The sequence below is a fragment of the Loxodonta africana genome, chromosome 9 (assembly GCF_030014295.1).
Source record: "Loxodonta africana isolate mLoxAfr1 chromosome 9, mLoxAfr1.hap2, whole genome shotgun sequence".
Classification (NCBI taxonomy): domain Eukaryota; kingdom Metazoa; phylum Chordata; class Mammalia; order Proboscidea; family Elephantidae; genus Loxodonta; species Loxodonta africana.
In genome coordinates, this window is record NC_087350.1 from 38,384,141 (window position 1) to 38,408,577 (window position 24,437).

At 39.3% G+C, this 24,437-nt stretch overlaps 1 protein-coding gene across 1 annotated transcript in view; it reads right to left on the bottom strand.

The window, feature by feature from the left end:
- TMC1 (transmembrane channel like 1) overlaps nt 1–24,437 on the bottom strand; it is a 128,682-nt gene that overhangs the window by 59,709 nt on the left and 44,536 nt on the right. Inside the window, exons 5-8 of the mRNA XM_064290832.1 lie at nt 21,291–21,381; nt 15,423–15,504; nt 7,854–7,960; nt 1,961–2,059 (exon numbers count right to left, since the gene is read on the bottom strand). Of these exons, the coding sequence (XP_064146902.1) occupies nt 1,961–2,059; nt 7,854–7,960; nt 15,423–15,504; nt 21,291–21,381 (379 nt within the window). The remainder of the gene's footprint in view (nt 1–1,960; nt 2,060–7,853; nt 7,961–15,422; nt 15,505–21,290; nt 21,382–24,437) is intronic.

Consider the following 24,437-nt stretch of genomic DNA (forward strand, 5'->3'; position numbering starts at 1 on the left):
TATCACCATTATTCGTTTCTAAATTTTTCCATCACCGTTAACAATCCTAAGCAATGAGTCCTCCCTCTCCTCCTTCCTGCCCCTGGTAACCACTAACAAATTTTGATCTCACTAGACTTGCCTGTTCTGCTCCTAATCTTATCTTGGTATCTTTTCAGGAGACCTGAAATGATACATCCCTTCAAAATGGATCCCTGAAAATAAAGATGAATTTAAACTACTAATATACTCCTAAAAGAAAAGATGCGTTATTCTGGGTGAATCACAAAAAAAAACTCTCTCTCCTGAATGTGGCCAGTGCAATGAGAGATGAAGGAACTTAAGAAAGCTGAGATATGTTCAAAGTAAAGATATGTCTTTACTTTGGAAGAGTGTTACTTAAAAGAGCTGCCAGTGCAGGTTAAATAAGGAACTAACTCCTGTTTGTTAACATTCAGAATGCCCATGTCCAGATTCCTCTGAGGTCAGATCATAGGCCTCAAGGATGGGATGTGGCAAAAGTGGGCAGAAGGAATAGGCTTAGGATAATATGTAAGCAAGCAATTTGACATTGAAGTCAGACACACTTTAGTTTGAATTTCTGTTCTTCTCCTGATTCTCCATGCTGTCTTTGGCAAGTTAACCAATCCTCAAGTGTAAAACGATTAATAATCTCCAACTTGAAGAATTATTATGAAGATAAAATTTAATGTATGTGTCTTCTTAGCACATAATAAGTGTTAACTCCCTCTTCCACAATTTCTACCACCTAGGATGACCAGCAGAAAAAGGAGGCAAAATGGAATCACCATTTATCCAAGTGCAATATACAAGATATTCTCAAGTTGAAAGCTGAATACATGTCCCCTTATTCACAACTCAAATCATTACCCATATGATCTCACACTCTGACACCAGCTCAAGCTCCTTCCCAATTCTACCAAAAGTTCCTCCCTCTTTCTCCCTTACAAGAAAATCAAAACGGCACAGCCTCTTCCTCATTTTCATTCCTGTGTCATTCTTGTGTCTCCAGGTATCTTGCCAAGAAAGATACCCTCTTTTTACAGATTTAAACTTGTTTTTCTAATTCTACTGATTCCAATCATATCACTTCTGCCAATTTGATCCATGACATGTATAGTAGATAATCTCCCTATTTCTTCCTATTTTAATTAAATAAATTCCCCTCCTGATCAATACAATGGATTACCAGGAACTCAATAAAAGGGCCCAAAATAGGGTGCTTTGTAAATGGTAAATTATGACTTTGAAAAGCCACAAGGCTGCCTGACTTTGCATATATATAAAATATTAAACAGTACTTGTTCGCTATTAATTAAAGAGAATTTGGATGTGCTGTGACACATGCATGTAAGTGACAGAGCACTGAGCTTCCAGGTTGGGGAGTGGGTCTCCAAGTTTCTCAGATGAAGTTCGGTATAGCTCCTTACAACCTCCACTACCTGCACACTAAAGGTCTTCTGACCCTTCCCATCCTACAGGCTCCTCTACCACAAGAGATCATGCTTGCATTTATTTTACAGTGTTTTATAAATGTAGACTTTTAATCATTTTCTAGTACTCTTCACCTGCATTAGATGGAATGGGTTAGCTAACCTGGCACAGTAGCCTTCTGAGATACAACAGACCAACCCAGGGCCCAATTAAACTGTTCAAGCACCACAGTCATTTCTTTCTTAGGCCTGAATCATGTCTTTTTCTACTGACTTCTCTGAATTTTCTGAAAGTGAATAATTCTGAGTCTTCAAGAAGCTCAAGGAGTTTTGATCAAGGCCATGATAGAAGGAATACCGGGCTGTCTACTTAGATCACCTTATAATACTGTGTGAGCATCACTGTGATGTCACGTTCTCTTAAGACATTCATCCAGGCCTGGAAGAGGAGGCCAAGAGGGTTCAGAGTTTCAGAGAGTAAGGTGAAATCCATCCTCCCACCAACACAGATGGGTGAAGACACTTACATTGAAGTCGTAGAGCACACCAAAGTTCGCTGCAGATGCCTCTTCAGCTCTGGGTACTGTTTTCCTAGGTAAACTGCCATATGGCAAACCCCAGAGGTACTACACAGAGAAGCATAAGAAGCAGTTAACAATTAGAAACAAAGTCTGAACCACACATGTGATCACAAATGGTTTTGTTTTAAAGCACTTCTGAAGCTTTTTCCTGGGGACTTTTGTGGGCCTCCATGTGGGGTCCAATGTTCTGGGCATCGACTACTAAAAGCAGAGTTAAGAACAAAGGGAGTGCTAAGGACCCTACATTCCAAGTTCAGCAGACCACCAGCAGTTGGGGCCAACCACATTCCCCAGAAGGCTTGCTGAGAGGCCCCACCACCCACTACCAGCTCCAAATTGGTCCAACTTAGGGGAGGTCTGGAAAGAAGAGAGGTGGCCTTTCAGGGGACTACAGTACTCAAGAAAACTATACTACCCACATCTTCATATACGAATACCCCTTAGGGCTGGGATGGGGGGGCATATTCTTTCCCTAATGTCAAGGGAGGACTCAAGAGAACCACTCACACAATTTGAGGGTGTCAACAAGGAGGGAATGCAGTGCCTGGTTAGAATATCTGCTTCAACACTATTTCAAGTTTGCTGCCCTGAACTTGTGCCACCTAATAGGAAAGAAGCTTATTGGGGAGCAGCCAGGCGGTGAAGTGCCAAGAAAAGGGTCATAGCCAGATGCCTTTTGAGAACTGGAAAAAAGTACCCCTCCACCCTCTGCTATGAGTCAGAATCAACTTGGCAGCAACTGGTGGGACCCTTAGGGTAGGCATATGGCTTGCCAAGCAGATGCTGCTCCTTATGTGAAGATGAAAGCTTCCCTTCTGTCTTAGTCATCTAGTGCTGCTATAACAGAAATACCGCAAGTGGATGGCTTTAACAAAAAGAAATTTTTTCTCTCACAGCCTAGGAGGCTAGAAGTCTGAATTCAGGGTGCCAGCTCCAGGGGAAATTTTCTCTTTGTCGACTCTGGGGTAAGATCTTTGTCTTCCATCTTCCCCAGTTGAGGAGCTTCTCAGTTCAGGGACCTCAGGTTAAAAGGATGAGTTCTGCTCCTGTCACTAATTTCTTGGTGGTGTGAGGTCTCCCTGTATCTCTGCTCACTACTCTTTTATGTCTTGAAAGAGACTGATTCTAGACACAACCTAATTTTGTAGATTGAGTCCTGCCTCATTAACATAACTGCTGTTAATCCCACCTCATTAACTTCATAGACGTAGGATTTACAACACATAGGAAGATCACATCAGAGGACAAAATAGTGGACAATCACATAATACTCAGAATCATGAACTAGCCAACTTGACACACATCTTTGGGGGGACACAATTCAATCCATGACATTCCGCCCTTTGGCCCCCCAAAATTTATGTCCTTGCCACATGTGAAATATATTAACCTCATCATATCATAGCAAATCTTAACTCCAAGTTCAAAATCTCATCTTCTGCAAAATTAATTTGTGAAATCTAGAATACAAGTTATTTTCTTTCAAAGTACAATGGCAGAACAGGCACAAGCTAGACATTTTCATTATAAATGGGAGAAATTGGAGGGGAAGAAGGGATAACAGGCATGATAATCAGCAGAACACATCAGCCCTAACGGCTTGGAAATAATCCTCTGTTCTCTGAGACCATTTACACAACGGCCTTGCCCTCCAGACTCTAGGTAATTGCCACAGTCTCCAGATCCTGAGTAGAGGTCCCTCGACCCTGAGCTTCAGCTCTGCCTTCCAGGCCTACTGGAACCGCAACTTTGCTACCTTGGCTTTGGGTGGCCCCACTCTCCTAGTCTGTCTGAGTGGTGACTCCACCCTTTGAGACCCCAGAGGTTGTGGCATGCCCTTTGAGACTGGGGCAGCTCTGCTTCTTGTGTTCCTTGTCTGTTCAGCTTCTGCTTCCTGTTTTCTTGGCCTCTTAGTCCCTCAGGCCTCACTGCTTGAGTCTGCCCTGCTGAGGCAAATGTTCCAAAGCTCTGTAGCTTCACTGACGAGTGCCTGGAGGCACCCCACTCTGCCAGTAAGCTTCAGCCGGAAGAGACTCAGCTCTCTTGCTCTTCGGATTGGCTCCAGTGCTGGTCTCCTAGTTCTGCCACTGCTTCTTGTCATCTGTGCCATCTCCAGTGTAACAGCTCTCTTCATTTCCTTCGGAATCTTCAGGAGCATTGTCCTAGATGTTCATAATTCCACCAACAGTCCCTTCAAGATAATCTAGGCTTTTTCCATTAGGCACTTTAAAACTCTTCCAGCCTCTATTCATTCACAGTTTCAAAACCACTTCCACACTTTAGGTATCTGTTAGAGCAGCACCCCACTCTCCTCACACCAAATTCTATCTTAATCATGAAGTGTTGCTATAACAGAAATACCACAAGTGGATGACTTTAACAAAGAGAAATGTATTCTCTTAAAGTCTAGGAGGCTAGAAGTGCAAATTCAGGGTGCCAGCTCCAGGGGAAGGCTTTCTCTCTCATCGACTCTGGGATGAGATTCTTGTCATCAATCTTCCCTGATCCAGGAGCTTCTCAGCACAGGGACCCTGGGTCCAAAAGACATGCTATTCTCCTGGCTCTTGTTTTTTGGTGGTATGAGGTCCCCCTGTCTCTCTGCTCACTCTTCTCTTTAATATCTCAAAAGAGATCGATTTAAGACACAACCTAATTTGTATATTGAGTCCTGCCTCATTAACATAACTGCCACTAATCCTACCTCATTAACATCATAGAGGTAGGATTTACTACACATATGAAAATCAAATCAGATGACAAAATGGTGGACAATCACACAATACTCGGAATCATGGACTAGTCAAATTGACACATTTTGGGGGGACCCGATTCAATCCATAACACCTTCCATGACAACGGGGTAGACAACGAATGCAATTGAAGCCTGGGTGCAGCACTTGACTGGGCGCAGGCTGGATTTCAGCCCCTACTCACTCCCTCCACTCAAGCTGTATGACCTTCTAGGGCAATCCTTCAGCCCATCAGGTTCCCTGGGACTGAACAAACAGAAAGTGGGCTTTTCACATAGTTTCAAGCCCCAAAGTTGGGAGCCACAAAGCACAAAGGAGATGAGGGTCTCAGGCTTGTCCAGGGGCTTGGGGCAAAAGGGCACCTGCTTCAGAGGAATGCTGGGCGAGGCTGCTGGGTAGAGGCAGCTGAACAATGTAGCCTTTTTCTGAGGCAGTGACCATCACTTGCCTCTGGTGGTTCTGTAAAGTCAGCATGCAGTGTGCCCATCCCCCTTTGTTCTCCTGATGGAATTGGTGGTCATTGACCAGAAAACGGGATGCCCCTGAGGATCCAATACCATTCTGTAAAAAAGCATCCAAAGTCAATATGCTTCCTAGCTCTGGGAGTACATCCAATGTAATATATATTAGCTTCAAACCAAAACCAAACCCATTGCAGCCTAGTAGATTCCAACTCATAATGACCCTACAGGACAGAGTAGAACTGCCCCACAGAGTTTCCAAGGAGCACCTAGTGGATTCGAACTGCCAACCCGTTGGTTAGCAGCTGTAGCACTTAACCACTATTCCACCAGGATTTCCATATTAGCTCCATCCACAGTGTATTAGACATTCTGCAATTTTATATGGTTCAAATGAATTGGCTACAACTGTTCATTTCCTCCACATGGAGGCAGCATGGTGTGGGGGAAAGAGTAAATGCAGAAGGATAAAACTACATTTATGCCCTGCCTCTGACACTAAATAGTGTCATAGTGACTGGGTAACGGAATGGAGGAGTTTCAGGTTTCCTGAGAGATAAGAATGAACAACGCTGGGGTTAGTTTAAAACAGATAATATACACACATTCTGCTGAATCACATAAAACTTTTCACTTAGAAGACGAACTATGTGCCATCCTTTACGAACCGAGTAACCTTAGAAACCCCAGAATTAGCTCAGAGATTATAGGACTAGTGGATTAGAATGCAAAATCTTGGAACAAAAGATAGAATCATGGGCCCTAGTCCCAGATCATCCTTTTAAACAGTAACAATTATAATAATAAATCTTTTTCTGAAATACTAAGTCACAAAGCACTCCGTGATTCAGTTTCCTCATTTCTAAAATAGGGGGAGAAAAACTTCCATAATTCACTGCATAATTTCTTTTGTGAGGCTTAGTAAGTAGAAGAAGTGAAAGTGCTTTGCACTGTTAAAAACTACAAACTCATTATGAATATAAGGCGTTACTGTTATTATGCTATTGGGGAGACTTGATAAACAAACTAGTACTGATTTGACTCTATGGGGATAAGAAGTCACTTAAAACACCAAGTTTTGACATGTTGCTCTAATGAACAAATTGGCCTTGATATCCTGGTACCTGAAAATGTGCTTTGTAGGTTAGATAAAGCCTAACCCACCTTTTGTAAGATAGGGATCCCAAGATTCCAAGTCATTTAACTTCATGTGGGTGAAGACCCCAACCTTGCTCTTGTTTCTTGGCTTTAGTCAATACTTCTCCCACATCAGCTCGAGGCTTTGCCTTCTTCCTCTGTCTGGACCCATGATCTGCATTATTCCCCTTTTTGGCTTTGGTGTCAAGAGACTCTACCTACCCCTACCCCTCTGGCGTGTGTGTGTGTGTGTGCGCATGCACGTGTGTGTGTGTGTGTGTGTGTGTCTTAGGGCATCTTACTGTATTTATATCTTGGGGAAAAAAGAAATTGTGTTTATTCACTATAGAAAACCTGAATCCTTGAGTTGAATTAAAAAGCATTTCTTCTAAAGCAAACTTAGCAAAATAGACACATATCACAAGGTGTCAAAGCCTTCCTCTTGAGCAATGGTTCTTAACATTTGGGCATAGGTCTTACACTGACAAGCTGATAGAAGCCACAAGCCCTCACCACATAAAAATACATATTTGAACATATATACAACATTTTACATGTGATATCAGGAGGCTTATGCACCCTCTGGATCAGGGATTAGGACCCTTGGCCCATAGTCACCATTTTGAAAGTCAACCTATATATTAACCAAACTAATTGCTGTGAAATCAATGTTGATTCCTGGTGACCCCACGTGTGTCAGAGTAGAACTGGGTTCCATAAGGTTTTCACTGACTGATTTTTTGGAAGTAGATCACCAGGCCTTTCTTCTGAGATGTCTCTGAATGGACTCGAACTTCCAACCTTTCTGTTAGCAGCTGAGCACGATATCTGTTTAGACCACCCAGCAACTCCAACCTATGTATTTATTTATATATATATCACACAGAAACCCGTTGCCATCAAATTGATTCTGACTCATAGCATTCTTATGGGACAGAGTGGAACTGCTCCATACGGTTTCCAAGGCTGTAATCTTTACAGAAGCAGAGTTCCACATATTTCTCCCATGGACCAGCTAGTGGGTTTGAACCACCAACCTTTTGGTTAGTCGCTGAGTGCTTAATCACTGCACCATCAGGGCTCCACATATAGGTATGGAGTAGGACAAACTGACTACATTAGAGTCATAGTGTTTTATATATGTGCATATATATATATATATATATATGGAAACCCTAGTGGAGTAGTGGTTAAGTGCTGTGGCTGCTAACTGAGGGGTCGGCAGTTTGAATCCGCCAGGTGCTCCTTGGAAACTCTGTGGGGCAGTTCTACCCTGTCCTATAGGGTCACTATGCGTCAGAATCAACTCGACGGCACTGGGTTTGGTTTTTTGGTTTTATATACATATATACACATTGTATACTACTATGACTCTAACGTAGTCAATTTGCCCTACTCTTAAAGAAGAGCAAAGGGCTCTTCTGGGAGAGTGGTCACATGAGAAACCTGTTTCAACATGTTTTCATAACTGGAAGTCAGAGTCTCACTCACCTCTGGTAACATGATGAGGCTGAACGTCAGGATAAAGAGAACCATATTTACTCCATACATCCATCTCAAGAAGAGGAAATAGGAGGCCACTGATGATCCAAACTGACCTATTAAGAAGAAAATACAACATTGGAAGGGGGGTCAAAACAAAAGAAAAGAAAAGCTCTGTCTTGGTGGCCCTCCAAAATAAATCTGCTCATTGTTAGACATGTGTTCTTTTCACGTTTACATCCTCTACCATTCTTCTTTTTCTATCCAGGGAGAGAAAACGTCCATCATGACGGAAGTGCCTCCTACGTATGTAGAAGTAGTTGTATAGAATGGTTGTGACCTACCGTTCAGAGTATATATGAGAGAGCTGCCTTTAACTGAGCAGCTATTACTATTCCTTAAAGAGGCTATTTTATTCTCTGAGTTAATACAGGTAAATGAGCAAATAAAGGTAAAGTGGTTACTGCCCTGCCAGGCAAGTAGTTAGCTATGGTTATAATTATAACTGTTTATAATTGAAACTAATACAGTCCTTTCTCCTTTTTCTTGGGTAAATAATGCTCTTCTCAAAAAGGTTTATCACCTCTCTAATGGATGTTTATCCTATGGATTGTCCTATGCTGTTTCCTCTTATTGGCGCTATTCCACAAGTACATTGTAGAACTGGAAATTCAGTCATTCACTCCACACATTTTTACTAAGTATCTTCTGCCAGTGTTATTTTAGACACTAACAATGTCACAGACAGGCTCCCAGTCATGATATGACTTATATTTTAGGAAGTGTGGAAACAATAACAGTTATGAGAAAAAATAACACAATAGTCAGATAGGTTCTGCAGGGAGGAAGGTAAAATATTGAGAGGAGTTTCTTTAAATAGGTTTGCTGAGGGAGATGCCTTAGTTATCTAGTGCTGGTATAACAGAAATACCACAAGTGGATGACTTTAACATAGAACAATTTATTTTCTCACAGTCTAGTAGGCTACAAGTTCAAATTCAGGGCGTCAGCTCCAGGGGAAGGCTTTTCTCTCTCTGTCAGCTCTGGAGGAAGGTCTTTCTCATCAATCTTCCCCTGGACTAGGAGCTTCTCTGCACGGGAACCCTGGGTCTAAAGGACGTGCTCTGCTCCTGGTGCTTCTTTCTTGGTAGTATGAGTTCCCCAACTCTCTGCTTGCTTCCCTTTCCTTTCATCTCTTGAGAGATAAAAGGTGGTGCAGGCCATGCCCCAGGGAAACTCCCTCCACCTTGGATCAGGGAGGTGATCTGAGTAAGGGTGGTGTTACAATCCCGACCTAATCTTCTTAACATAAAACTACAATCACAAAATGGAGGACCACCACAGAACACTGTGAATTACGGTCTAACCAAGTTGATACACACATTTTGGGGGGTACATAATTCCATGACAGGAGACATATAAGAGAGGATGACATTTGAGCAGAGGTCCGAAAGTAGAGAAGAGGCAGCAAGACCCAGAGGTCTGAAGAACACCTCAGCAGAGGAAAGAGCAAGGACAAAGGTCCTGAGATAGGCAAGAACTTAGGGCAATTGAAGAACAAAACAAGGCCAGTGTGGCTGGAGTGCAATGAATGAGGGAAAGTGGCTACAGGTGAGGAGGAAGAAGGACCCCAAAGCCACAATGTGTAGGGCTTCTTAAGGGAAAAAGTGAGAACTTTACTCTAAATATGACGAGAACTCTTTGACACGTGTTAAGTAATGGAAGGGTGATTTTAAAAGAAAAATGTCACCTTGGCTGTGGGATCGTATTGGGAAAGGATAGGCAGGAATATTCTGTCAATTCCATCTACCCAATATAGTGAAGAGTGAAGTGATCTGTCCAATTCTTACTGACAGAGAAACAAATGAAAGCCTTCTCTTAACGGAGAGAATGGAAGAGGAAGAAACAGCAGTAATTCGAATTCATGTACAAAAGATTTTTTGAGTATCATTTAAGATTTGGGATCAAGTTGCTAGTTTTCCCAACCTTTTTGTTGCTCAAGATAAAATAATGAACAGGCTCAGCCAGTCCCTGCATCAGCCCCTTTTGTGCTGCCTCATTCTGCCACATGCCTCCAGTGAACATTGGTTTTCTTAGGCTCCCTGGTTTTGAAACATTACCAGTGGAGAAGCATTATTACAGGAGTGGAGAAGATCATGGGAAGAAAATCCCGGCCTCTATTTTTTACGATGAGGCTGACCTCCCGTGAGAGTAATACCTCTATTGCTGGGATTTAGTCTACTCTTTAGATACGGTCTTACTTATTCCCATAGCACAGTGCAGTTTTTTTTCTTTTTTAGGAATTTACAGAGATTATTCTGTAAACAGACATTTTGCAAGAAATCAATTATTTCGAAGTCCAAAAATTTGTTTTTCTTTAAGCTCAAAAGAGAGACCTGGATCCATTTCCTATTGTGGAGGGGTGTGGGGTTCTACAAGACATCTAAGAGCATGTGGTTTGGACAAACATGCATCCCAGCTGCTGTAGCCAGACACCTGGCTGGTGTGCTGAAATGCTAAAGCAGATCCGCCCCTCGTAGGACATCTGATCACCCCCCAGGCTCCCAGTGATTTCATATCATTTCGTGGCTGTTATCTATGTTCTCTGGTAATGACTACCCAAGGACTGCCTCAGCCGGTTTTCACTCATCATGTTTTATTGAAGGCTGAATGCAATGGACTTCCAGCTCGTTAGTCATTGCAGTTACTCATTTACTAGAGGAAAGTTCCATCTCTCGGTATAGGGGTAAGTTGTTCCTGGAAACACACATGAGACTCTCTGGTATAGGGTCTCAAGCACAGAACACTGGCTCTTCCTTCCTCCTTTCCTTTCTTCCCCCTTTCTTCCGTCCTTCTTTCCTTTTTTTCTTCTTACCCTTTTGCAGTTTTATTCTTCTGGTTATCACCAGGGCCCACCTCTTCCCAACCCCATTCACAACCTCTAGGAAATTATTCCTTAAGTATAAAAAAAAGTATAGAGTATAAAAAAATATACCTAAATGCAAAAGAGGGAATCAGCATTTGACTGAACCAAGATTTATTAAGCATTATAATAGCTAAAATTTAGCAAATATTTATTTCAGACACTTATTTGAACTCTGTGTATTAACTCATTTAATCACCATCAAACACTTCTGAGAGGAATTATTGTTGCCTCCTTTTATAAAGATAGAGACTCAGAGTTCCTTGTCCAAGGTTACATAAGCAGTAAACGATGGAGCCAGGATTCAAAACCAGGCAGTCTTGCTTTACAGGTATTTGATCCCCAGTCTAGATCCCTCTTAACCACAATGACATATTTGCCTCTCAGAATTAATAGTTAAATTGAGTTAAGATAAAAAAAAAATTACATATGTACAATAAATATACAATGAATATATATGTATGAAAGAATAAATATAGATAATATACACCAAGCAGCTAAGGCCACTCAAATTCACAAATTTGGATAGTGCCCTTAAATGATCATTTTTTATTAATTTTTTAATTGTAGTGAAATATATACATGTATCTATGTGGAAGAAATATATATATAATAAAACATTTGCCTTTTCAACCATTTTTCTCTTTTTTTTAATTTGACTAATAAATGCTATTTTCATGGTAAATGACTAAAATATTAAAAGGGCATCTTAAGTATGTGATAATGTGAGGCCTTCCACTTAAACATATTCTTGTTCTGAAATGTCTTGTGTTTCCTTTAAATTAAGGTTAAAGTTTCCCTCTTCCTCTGCCTATGTAGTATTAAGGCAAAGTAATTTGTTGTCTGTCATCACGTATAATTTCCTCTTCAAAAGATGGATAATAAGACAAGCAGATAACTATGAGTATTTCTAAATGGGAATATACCCATTAAGAAACCTGTTATTTAAGTGTAATATGAAATGCCATCACATTAGGCTAGTTTCTTTCAAACAGGTCACAAGATAGGGAATTAAATATGAATATGACAAAATCGATTTGTATTTTCTGGAGCCCTTAGACCAGCAGAGAAGCGTGAGGTTTAAACTCTGTGCTCAGTGCTACCTGTTACCAGCTATTTCCGGTCTGAAAATAGGTCTATCATGTCATAATTTTGATGCTGTAACTTATATTAAGGAACCCCTAGATGGTGCAGTTAATGCACTCTCTATTAATTGAAAGGTTAATAGTACCTTGGAAGAAAGACCTGGCAATCTACTTCAAAAAACCAGCCATTGAAAACTCTATGAAGCACAGTTCCACTCTGACACATGCAGAGTCATCATCAGTTGGAATTGACTCAACGGTTACTGGAAATATACATTAAGGACCAAATAAATTTTAATTCTGAGAACAATTTGGAATCTCCAGCTTGAGAGACATCATGATTTTAATAGTAACAATGGGGTCACAGTGGGTATACATTATATTTCCCAGCTATGCAACTTCTTCAGCAAAATAGGAAATGCAATGTGGCTAATAAAGTGTATCCCTTGGATCACCCTGGGGTTTTAGATATGGTTTCTTGATAAGGTTAGTGTAACAGTAAAACCCCATGATATTCCTATGTAGTGTACTTCATAGCATCTCGCATCTCTCTGTGGAAGGAATTATCAAATTTATTTTTTTTAATGAAAAAAAAAAAGTTAGGTGCCATAAAGGTGAATATCTGTTTCATACTAGTAAAGGGCTCCAGCTATTACTAGAATCAAAACGGCATAACAGAAACAGTATGAGTTTTAGACTCTGAGACCTGAGTTCTCCTCTTGATTCTGCCAATTATTGGATAGAGCTTTGTGGAAAACCAGTGCAGCCTGGTAATTTGGAATCCCTTTAAAATTATATTTACAAAACATTTTTTTGCTATTTATTTAGAGATCGAGCCATACAGGAGGACAAGACTGATTAGAAGGTCTGTGGGGAGTGAAGCTCAGCCTCTCCTCCATAAACATGTCATCACCACAATCACCTTCATTATTTATTTACTTATATTCATGATCTGGCTTCCCTACCCACCCCACCCAACTGCACGCATCTTCCCAAATCAGGATGTAAGCTCAGTGAGAATAGGAGCCTTACCTTTTTTTGTCAGTGCCATAGCCCCAGTGCCTAGAAACATGCCCAGTATGTGGTAGACACTCAGTGAGTATCTGTTCAATTAATGAATCAATCAATTTGGGCTTATTCTGAACATTAAATATGTTGGATGATTCTGACGTTCAAAAGGAAAATTGCCCCGAATGTATTAGCACTGTTTTACAAAACACGGCAAATATACTCCTAAAAATGAAGGGGGAAAATGTATATAGGTAAATAGAGCCTATGAGTATTTGTGTATCTGTATTTGAATGAGGTAGGATTGAAGAATAACTAACAAGGAAGGCTGCAACCACTATAGTCTGTTAGCTTAATAGAGTCTTCTTTAGGACGTGGTATAAGACATATTTTAAAAGAAAGAAGTTAACAAAATCTTCCACAAAGTAAAAAGTAGCATGCCACACAATGAAAAACACAAGTTTTGGACAAAGAGAGCCTTCACCGTCTAACTCCACCCCTCTACTACCTTATTCTAGGAAAGCTATCTAACCACAACTTTAAAGTAGGAAGCCTAACGTGAATATTGCAGGTACATTGAAGACTAAATAAAATGATGTCTGTAGGGTTCTGACTCATGGTGGCACTCAAATGCTGGTAGTTATTGTTGTTGGAATAGGAAATAAGAGTTAATTCTCCACAGTTGAGGCAAACTACCATTAAAGGTAAAATACAGACAATCTAACTAAATTACAAATTACATAATGGAAGAAAAAATAATCCAGATTTGCTTGAATTGTCTAGTTTGGCTGTTCCAAATTTACTTGGGGAAGTGGAGAGAAAGGGAGATAACTGAAGGTATTACTGAGTAACTCTCAATCTGGCTTTCCCACTGTGACACACATGATGATGACGGTCTATGTGAAACTCATTTCTGTGTGCAATCTCTGGCAGTAGAACTAACTCCATCTGTGTCTGTGCTATTATAAGTGAGCATGGCATTATCATTGGGATAGGCTGCAACCTGTCCTCGTGTACTTTAAAAATAAATAATTTGCAAATGTATTTAAACTATGATTAATTACAAACGTATTGAGCTACACCTCCCAACTGATCAAGATTCAACACTATAATTTTATAAATGAGTAGACTAAGGTCCAGAGGGGTTAAATGACTGGCTCAAAGTCTAACAGCTAATTTGTCGCAAAGCAAGGACCAAATTCAGAGTTATTTCTACACAAAATGTATCAGGATCTTAATGCTACAAATAGCCTTTTATTCCTCGACGCCTGTCAAGTTACCACGTTTCAGTTGATGAGACTTAAGGATTCTATAATCTATGTTCTTTTCCATGTGTCTAAATTTTTTCTTCTGTTTCCTAGAATAGCAGACATTTGGAGACTGTGTCTGTATTTAATTTTATTCAACACACATTTATTAAATGCCAAGCATGTTCTAGGTCCAGGGATACAGGAGGGAACAAAACAAAATCCCTGCTTTCATGTCTATTGGGAAATGTGAACACAAAATTAAATTATATCGAAAAGATATCAAAAATAGTATTTTAAATTTTAATAAATGCTAAAAGGAAAATAAGAGAGAGACGGTACAAAAACTGTGTGGGAGAGGCTGCAATTAATGAGTTAATGTTTTTTAACTCATTTCTATGTAATAATGAGAGACAGAAATAATAAGGGATAGTCACTCCTAAAATGTGCCCAGTCGTGCCAGTGAAATATCCATCAGCTGGGTCATCTCCCTATGAAGCCTCCATTTTAATTATGCAACTTCACATTTAACCAGCAGGAAAACCTGCCTTGTGATCTGGGGAGGTATGGAGGGAAATCAGATCCTAATCAAAACCCTTAGAAATCAGAGTATGGCCAGATTATGCGCTAAAGTTTTTAAATATTACCCTGTTTTCTTAAGATTCTTACTATTTTTTTTTAATAATTTACTATTATGTTTATATATTTTTTTAATTTGCTTTATTCTGAGTCTAGAACACTATACTAAACAGGTTTTTGATTGGGTATATTATCCTGCTTTTTCTGTACACTCTGAATATTGTACAAAATGAAAGTATAGTGTGAAGATTCAAATAGCAATTTTCTAGTGGATTATTGCTTATTCTACTTCAGAGGTTTGAAAATGAGGCGCTAAGACTTCTTCACTCTTTCTGGACAATCTTCTTTGATTACTGGCTAACATTCATAAGAGTACATATTTTCAATGTCATGTTTATTGCCAAAAAATTTTTTTAAAAATCCTGCCTTTCTAATGGTATGACTTAACATCATGGTGAACAATACTGATTTCCCTGTGTAGGAGAGAAAACAAGCTCAAAATGAGAACGTTTAGGTTTAACCAAGCACGTGGGAGTGAAACCTCCAGGGCCGTGATTGGTAAGTGCTACCCAATCTTCTCAGTGTGAGAAGGAGGAATAAAAAGTGTAGTTGGTTTGTTTGCTTTTTGTTTTTGGTGTTTCCAATAGTCCGGAGACTGAGAGAGACATTCGACAAACTTATGAAATATTTACCTAGGAAAACTTCCCCCATCTAATGAGACCTGATGAACACTTACTTTCAATCGCCTTAATTTTATTTTCCCAGGGGATACAAGCAGCTTTGAAGTTCTCGAAATCACGGAGAAATTTTGCCCGTTTCTGAAAAGGAAGCCAGGGACAATAGTAAAGCCCAACTTCTTGGTTTGTCTAGATGTTTATCTACCACTCTCACCCTAAAACATCACAACATTATGCACTTGGAAATATATCTCTAGCACCAAGTACAATTCTCTGAAAAAAGGGGAGGCTTTAGGTCTCACTTGCCTCCCTGTAGCCAGACCCACCCACCAGAGCAATTTAATGTTAAAAATGTTTATCAACTCACTGCTGTACAGGCAATATGCTGACCAATGAGAAAGATCTGTTTATTTTGCCAGACCATAAAAGATCAGGGATGAAGCTAGTGTCTAATAAAGTGATTGGCACATAGTATGTGCTTAATTAATACTTGTTGCATAAAGGAATTAATGAAATACAAATATGACATAGTTCCTGCCTACTCTACTAGAGTAGACTATGTATAAATAGGTAATGACAATATAGTGTGGTAAGTGCTATGGCCCATCATTTTGCTAGAGGCAGAGCAGTCAGCTTAATGAAAAAGCAGGGTGTCACAGGATGAGGAAGAAAAAAAAGTCATAAATTAGTTTTATTGGAAGATCTTCTTCCATTTTACACCATAGGGTTGGGTTATCCATAGTCAAGGGACCCACTATAAAGTATGGCAATGGGGCATATGATTTAGCATATCTGCAAATTATGCTGGAATAATGTGTGACCCTTAACATGCACATGGAGCCTAAATAACAGTATGAGACAAGTTCAAAAGATCACTCAGATCTGGAAACTTCCCAAATGTCCATCTACAATAGAACGAAAAAATAAATTGTGGCATCTTCATACAATGGAATATAACAAACACATCAATAAAAATGAACTATAATCACAACAAGGTTGTATCTCATGAGCATAATATTGCATCAAAGAAGCCAGACCAAAAAAAAAAAAAAAAATGCAATTACTATATGATTCCACTTATATAAGTTTTAAAAATGGGCAAAATTAATCTATGGTGCTGAGAGTCAAAATTTCTCTTTTGGAGGAGAGGTAATAAACATAAGATTATATAAGTGAGTTTCTGGAATTCTGATCATGTTCTATTTCTTGATCTGGGTGAAAGATACACAAGAGTATTTATTATACTTTATAAAAATTCATTCATTGAGCTATACAATTATGATTTGTGTGCTTATCTGAATGTATGCTATATGTCAATAAAATTTACATAAAAAGTAACTACACCTTGATTCCAGAACCAGCCAGAACATCATAAGGGGGAAAAAAAAAGAAGACTAATTACCTCTTATGAATATAGACAGAAAAATCCTCAACAAAATACTAATAAACCAAATCCAGCAACATATAGAAAAGATTGTATGCCATGACCAAGTACAATTTATCCCAGAGGTACAAGGTTAGTTTAATTTCCAAAAATCGATTAATGTAATACAGCATATCAATAGAATAAAGGACAAAAACTATGTGATAAGTTCAATAATTCAGAAAAAGCATTTGACAAAATCCAGCATCCTTTGATGGCAAAAACATTCAACAAACTAGAAATAGAAGGGAACTTCCTGAAACTGATGAAGGACATCTATATACACACACAAAAAAAGCCCAGAGTGAATGCTTTTGCCTAAGATAAGGAAAAAGACATTGATATTCACTCTTGCTATTTCTATCAAATATTGGGCTAGAAGTTCTAGAGAGGACAGTTAGTCAATAAAGAGAAGCAAAAAGCATAATATTGTAAAGAAAGAAGTAAAAACTATATCTATTTGCATATGATATGATGTTGTATATAGGAAATCCAAAGGAATCCATTAGAAAAAAACCATTAGAACTAATAAACAAGTCAGCAAGGTTGCAGAATATAAGATAAATTTTAAAAATTCAGTTGAACTTCTGTACACTAAAAATAAACCAATCCAAAAATAAAATTTAGAAAACATTCCATTCAATAACATCACAAAGAATAAAGTACAAAAAATAACAAAGCTTGTGCTCTGAAAACTACAAGAGATTGTTGAAAGAAATTAAAGACTGAAATAAATAGGAAGACATCCTGTGTTCATGGACTGAAAGACTTGATAATGGTAAGTGACTACTAATGGGTATGGAGTTTCTTTTTAAGGTAATGAGACTGTTCTAAAATAAGATGGCGATGATGATTACACAGCTTTGAGAATATACTGAAAATCACTGAATTGTACGTTTTAATGAATGGATGAGTTGTATGTAAATTACATCTTAATAAAACTGTTAAAAAGTAAATGCAAACCATTTAACTTATTGTGTGTGTATATGTGTGTTTATACTCTCACATTTTGAATTGAAATGCAAAACAAAAGGCCGACCAAGAATATTGTTGAAAGAGGAAAGTAGCCCTAGATACTCATTTGTGCAAAAAAAGAGGTAAGCCTTATCTAGAAACTTGAAAGCTGATGAGAAAAGCATAGTGACATTATGTGCAACTTAGCAATAAATGTGATGATGGCTTTGGGGACGAAGATCAGGATGATGATGTTGAAGCTATCTCTGCTACTAATTAAGTTGCCTGCCTGGTTTTTTTTTTGGACACACTGGCACATCGAAACATCTGTGTGTTAGAGAAGGCCAGCAGATTTGAACAGAAAAGCAGCGTGTTTAACTAGCTAGAGTTTTCGTTCAGGTCACTTGGATACCTTGATGATATAGCTATATATAAAAATTTTCTCCTTTTGAAACATGTTAATTTAGTGATTGTTAGATGCCAGAACCAGTGCTGAATGCTACAAATGCTTCTTGAACAATCTAGAACATATGTGTTTATCCATTCACTCTACAAGCATTTAGAAACAATATTGTGGACACTGTTGTTGACCTCAGGCTACGTCACATATGCTACATGTCTTCAAGGAGCTTATAGACAAGAAGACATGGGGAGATGTGGAGAGAAATGATATGACACGGGGTAGAAAGTAATGAGAGTGGGCATGGGGAGGTCTGAGGAAATTACTATGGGTACTTTAGTGGAATGAGAGTTTTTCAGCCTGGTACCATCCTTAAAGGAAGAGATGACACTTTTTAGGACCTTGAAAAGATGGGTAAAGTGTAGCCATGTGAAGTGTCAAAAAAGAGAATTCCAGGTTGAAAAACCAGCAGAAGCAAATGTAGCCTTGTTTGTACTATTAAGTAGTCATGAAACATTTAAGCAGAAAACTCCAGCGAGCCAGCCAGTGCACACCTTTCAACCCCAGAAGAAATCATACAGGAAAGTTTATACAAGAGCCAGTGGGATAGTGATCCAGGTAACACTCAGTTTAAAGCAGTTATTTTTTCATCTTTTTTTTTTTTTTTTTTTTGCCCCCTGTGAACTTTAATACCAGAAATACACTTAATATTGGTTTAGGTATGATAAGTGTTTTATACATAAAAAGAATAAGACTTTTTGCCTCCTCCAAAAACAAATTTTTGGCCCTTTGATGGCAATATCACCCCTATTAAGAATGAGGATGAACTAAATGTTCTTATCTAAAGCAGAGAAATCTGCAGAGCCCCCTCCCACCACAGAGAGGGAAGCATTTATGTAGGATGTATTTCCAAGAAGATGTGGGCGTTTTATAGGAAATTCTGGGGGACAATTTTAAGAAAGGATGCTGAGCAAGACTGTATGATAGCCTTTTGTCCCGATATTTCAAAGGATTTATGAACAAAAAGAAACAGAATTAGCTAAAAATGCAGTTGATGACGTTTAGATATCACAAGACACTGGGCTCACAACAGAGAGCTTGTGAACTCTGAATTTACCAAAGTAGCTCTGAAGCCATCCAGCAGGAGTGCAAACTCAAATGCTCACAAGAACCAAGCAATGAACCTGTGTTAGCAAAGCAACAAGGATGTAAAGTGATGGGGATTGTGGGTGATGGGAACCACACGCCCATCTGAAGGTGACACCTGGCTGCTCAGCTGTAGCTCATTGCTGCCAAGCAGGAATGTTGACCTATTATTGGCAGCCCTTTTATTGTTTCAAGGGAGAACAGAAATCCAGCTTTTTATATGAAATCTCTTTCAATGTTTTTTTAATGTTGAAAACTAATACACACACACACAAAATTAAGTACAGTGCAAAACAAATTCTATGTATAGGTCAATTCTGACAGTGGGCCACCCAGATTGGAATAGAAAATAATACACAGCTAAGCCAGTGGGGCAAACTGTTAATGTGCATGGCTGCTAACCAAATCCACCGAGAAGCTCCTTGGAAGAAAGACCTGGCCATCTACTTCCAAAAAATCAGCCACTGAAAACCCTATGGAGCAGAGTTCTACTCTGAAACACATAGGGTTGTCATGAATTGGAATCGATTCAATGACAACATGGTTTTTTGGTGTTGATGTTTTGTTTATTCGTTTGATTTTAGACACTCTCTGCTAAGTATTTCAACAATACCTTATCAAAAGGAGGAGTTTGGAATTTACGACCTATAATTTGGCTACATTTGTTTTTACATGTAAGTTTATGTAAGCAAATATGCATTTAGCTTATTCTAGAATATGGGTTTAATTTTTTATATAGACACCCTTGTTCACGTTATCAAGTCCCAAGTAAAAAGAACTCTTAAGTCTTATTGCAAAAAGTGGTTAAATTAGAGACTCAGATCCATTGGTCTCCATCTTGCTACTCAGAACAGACATCTCCGGTAAGCAGCACATTTTGCAGAATTGTGACCAAAAAGTGCCTATTTCTTTTTTGGGAGGGTTGCTTTTTAAGCCATAGAATGTTCTTTATGGAAGACAAAAGAGATTTAATTCAGCTTAGAACATGCAGGGAAGAGTGGTAGAATAGAAGAAGAGAAAGTGGAAAATAAAACTGGAATATCCTGAGTTAACAGGTCTTCAATAAAAATTATTTCCATATTCAGAAAATGCTATCTCTGTGGGAATACATTTGGCTTCCAGGTGATATAACCAATCTATAAACTAGAAAAACAAAAAGTTGCCATCGAGTTGATTCCAACTCATAGTGACCCTATAGGACATAGTAGAGCTGCCCCTTAGGGTTTCCAAGGAGCAGCTGGTGACTTCCAACTGCCAACTATTTGGTTAGCAGCCAAGCTCTTAGCCAGTGCGCCACTGGGGTGCTAATCTATAAGCAGGGGTAATAATGCCTCCGTACTTACTTTGCTGTAAGGATTCAATGCAATGACTTTGTCAGGGGATTCAGTTCAGTGCTTAGCATGCAAAAAAAAAAAAAGTTGTTCTCAAGTCGATTCTGACTCATGGCACCCCGACGTGTGTCAGAGTAAAACTATTCTCCACAGGGTTTTCCATAGGCAATATTTATTTTCAGAAGTAGATCACCCGTCCTTTCTTCCAAGGCACCTCTGGGTGGACTTGTACCACCAACCTCTCGGTTACCAGCTGAGCATGTAAATAATTTGCACCACCCAGGGACACTGCGTGGCGCATAGTAAGTGCTGTGTAATTGTTATGGAAACCCTGGTGGTGTAGTGGTTAAGAGTTCGGCCGCTAACCAAAGGTAGGAGGTTAGGCAGTTTGAATCCACCAGGCGCTCCTTGGAAACCCTATGAGGCAGTTCTACTCTGTCCTATGGGGTCAATGTGAGTCAGAATGGACTTGATGGCAATGAGTTTAAGGAGCCTTTTTGAATCACATACATACTGTGTATGTACTGTAAGCATATGTGTTTTATACATAAAAACAGTACTTTTTTTTCACATGTCTTCCACCACCACCACTACCAAAAACCATTTTCACACACTCCGGGGCACCCATTAAGAATTCACGGCATAAACCAAACTGAATCATGAGAATACTTACCTTGGCCATCATCATCTTAAACGCGAACCACTGCTTTCCTTTTCCCTTCCCAAGAGCCCCTTCATTCTCACTTACAAATTTTTTTGCTTCCCTGAGAAAACAAAACAAAATAAGGGGTAGGTGGGGGTGGGCTGAGAGTAATAGAATATAGACATGTTGTTGTTGTTAGGTGCCATGGAGTCTGTTCCAACTCATAGAGACCCCACAGGATAAAGTAGAACTGCCCCATAGAGTTTCCAGGGGAGCGGCTGGTAGATTTGAACTGGCAACCTTTTGGTTAGCAGCTGAGCTCTTAACCACTACACCACCAGGGCTCCAATACAGAGGTTAAAAAAACCTGCTGCCAATGAGGTGGGCAATTAATTTTGTTACATCCACAGCCTTATTTTTTCTATATCCTTAACAAGTGTTGAACTGGCAACCTTTTGGTTAGCAGCTGAGCTCTTAACCACTGCGTCACCAGGGCTCCAACACAGAGGTAGTGGGCAATTAATTTTGTTACATCCACAGCCTTATTTTTTCTAGATCCTTAACAAGTACACCAAAGATTTATTTCACAGTTTAGGGACTTGTATGGACATTTAAGTTTGTTTAATTCTGGCCAAGAAGAGTACGATATTTCAGTCTCCTTTATTAACTAGCTGGAGTCAATGAAAAGCATGGAATTTATGCTAGTGTCAAAAGCAAGAGCCCTAGTTCTTCTCATTTCTACCACATATAAAATCTGAAGTAAACTTCAGATCTGACAGTCAGAATGTCCCTTTTAAAACATTTTGATTTTTTTGTTCTTTTTTAAGGATTAATTTTTTTTTCTCTCTTTTTTCTTCTGGAAATAGGGCAGAGAGATTAGACCAAACTGACATCTAACATGCTTACTGAACTGGTATTTAATTCCTTAAAAGAAATTGTCTTAAAACAGAAAAATCATACACGTAAAGCAAATGGGGCTGAGGGAAGAGGGGAGAAGACAAGGAATACTTTTGGCCTTATACTCAGAAATGGCTTCAAATTTAAGCTTTAAGATCATTCCAAAATATTTATACACTTACATTAATCATGTTGGTGTATATGTGTGTGTGTGTTAAGAAACAATCCACCAAAATGGACAATGTGAACATATTAAGTATACTATAGTTTTTGTAACCTTTTTTGGTCATTTTTGTTTTTGTTGCTTGTGGGTTTTTTTTTTTTTTTTTTGGAGAAGAACGTAAAAAATAGAAGGGACCCAGGCTTGTGTTGACCTCTCAGGGCCCATAAACCAAAAAAACAAAACAAACCCATTGCCGTTGAGTCACTTCTGACTCACAGCAAACCTATAGGACAGAGTAGAACTGCCCCATAGGGTTTTCAAGGAGTGCCTGGTGGATTCGAACTGCCAACATCTTGGTTAGAAGCTGTAGCTCTTAACCACTATGCCACCAGGGTTTCCATAGACAGCATTATCTATACGACGGAGAGAAATTTCTGTTGTGATAAAGACATAATCCAGACCTGGACTGCGGTTCTACAGGTGCAGTGATGTGGTTTGTTGGATGGCCCCCCAGTTGTGTGGTTTAGAGCTAAGACCCTTCGACAAATAGCTGTAAATAAACTTCTTATTAACACACAAAGTAAGCCCTAAGAAGAGTCAACGCAGAGTGTTTTTGTAAGGTGTTCCTTAGTATCAAAGCTAACTTCATGATTTCATTATCCACAGTGATCAAGACAAAGGCGCGTCTTCTGAATTCAGCCAATATAGGAAGGAGAGCCTCATTAATCATGTGCATCTGTGCACAGAGCCACATTCTGCTATAAAAACACAAAGACAATGATGAAGGTTCTCTTCAGTCATCAAACAGAATCCTCAAATCAGTGCCTTGATGGCAGGGATAATAGCTTACTGACTCTTAACCCACACCATTTACCACCGCTTTGACCTTAAAAGGTGCTTAATAAACTTAGGCCTCCTGGAAACAGAATTTAATGGGTAACTTGGGATATATGTAGCAGGGGAGTATCTAATATTTGCATTTTCCATATCAACTGCTACTAGAAAGCAAAGTCATTCCCAGACTTCAGGATCACACCTTTAATCTAGGGCTTTGAACCAGTTCATTCTGTTTCAAGCCCCTGCTGAGAATTTGCATTTCCACCCTAGATATACAGAATCAGAATCTACATTTTAACAAGATCCTCAGGTGATTCATACATATATATACGTTTTGAGAACCATTGTTCCACTAGTGGAACCCTAGTGGCGCAGTGGTTAAGAGCTCGGTTACTAACCAGAAGGTTAGCAGTCTGAATCCAGCACCTGTTCCTTGGAAACTTTACGGAGCTGTTCTACTCTGTCCTATAGAGTCACTAGGAGTGAGAATTGACTCGACGGTAATGGGTTTGGTTTTAGGGTTTGGCTTTACTAGTGATTCTCAGAATTGGTTCCTAACTAGCAGCATTAATATTGCCTGGGAACTTGTTAAAGATGCAGCTTCTCAGCAGGGGTTTGGCCCGGTTCCGAACCCCCGCCTTAATCATAAGTCTTCTCAGAAACTCAACAGGGCTGCCTTCTGGAAGTGGAGCAGATTTACTAGGCTGGCCTTGCTGTCAAATGCCCTGACATTTAACATGACCTCTGGGTTGCAAAAATTAATTGAAACATGGTTTCTAAAACATTCTAAAATGTTTAATGAAGTCATGTAAAAATTATAATCGGAGCTCTCACGGCTTGGATTTTGGATCCATGCAATCAACAACACACATCATATTCAAGCATTTCTACTCTGTCCTACAGGGTCACTATGAGTCAGAATCGACTCCACGGCAACGGGTTTGGTTTATGTGTTATTGAGATAAGACAGAAGTGAATGTGGCACCTAGTGGACACTTTATAAAATGTTGATCTAATTTAAAGCAAAAATCAGGTTACTCGATGCTATGGATTGAATTGTGTTCCCCCAAAATATGCGTTGGAATTCTAACCTCCAGACCTGTGGACGTAATGTAATGTAATTGTTTTTCACAGCACAATCTCATGTTACATTAATAAGGTCATATCATTGTACAGTGTCCTATGCCTCATCACTCCTGAGTTACAAGGAGCAGCATACATACACACGGAGACAAGGAAGACAGATGCCACAAGAAGATCACCAAGGAACTGAGGAGCAC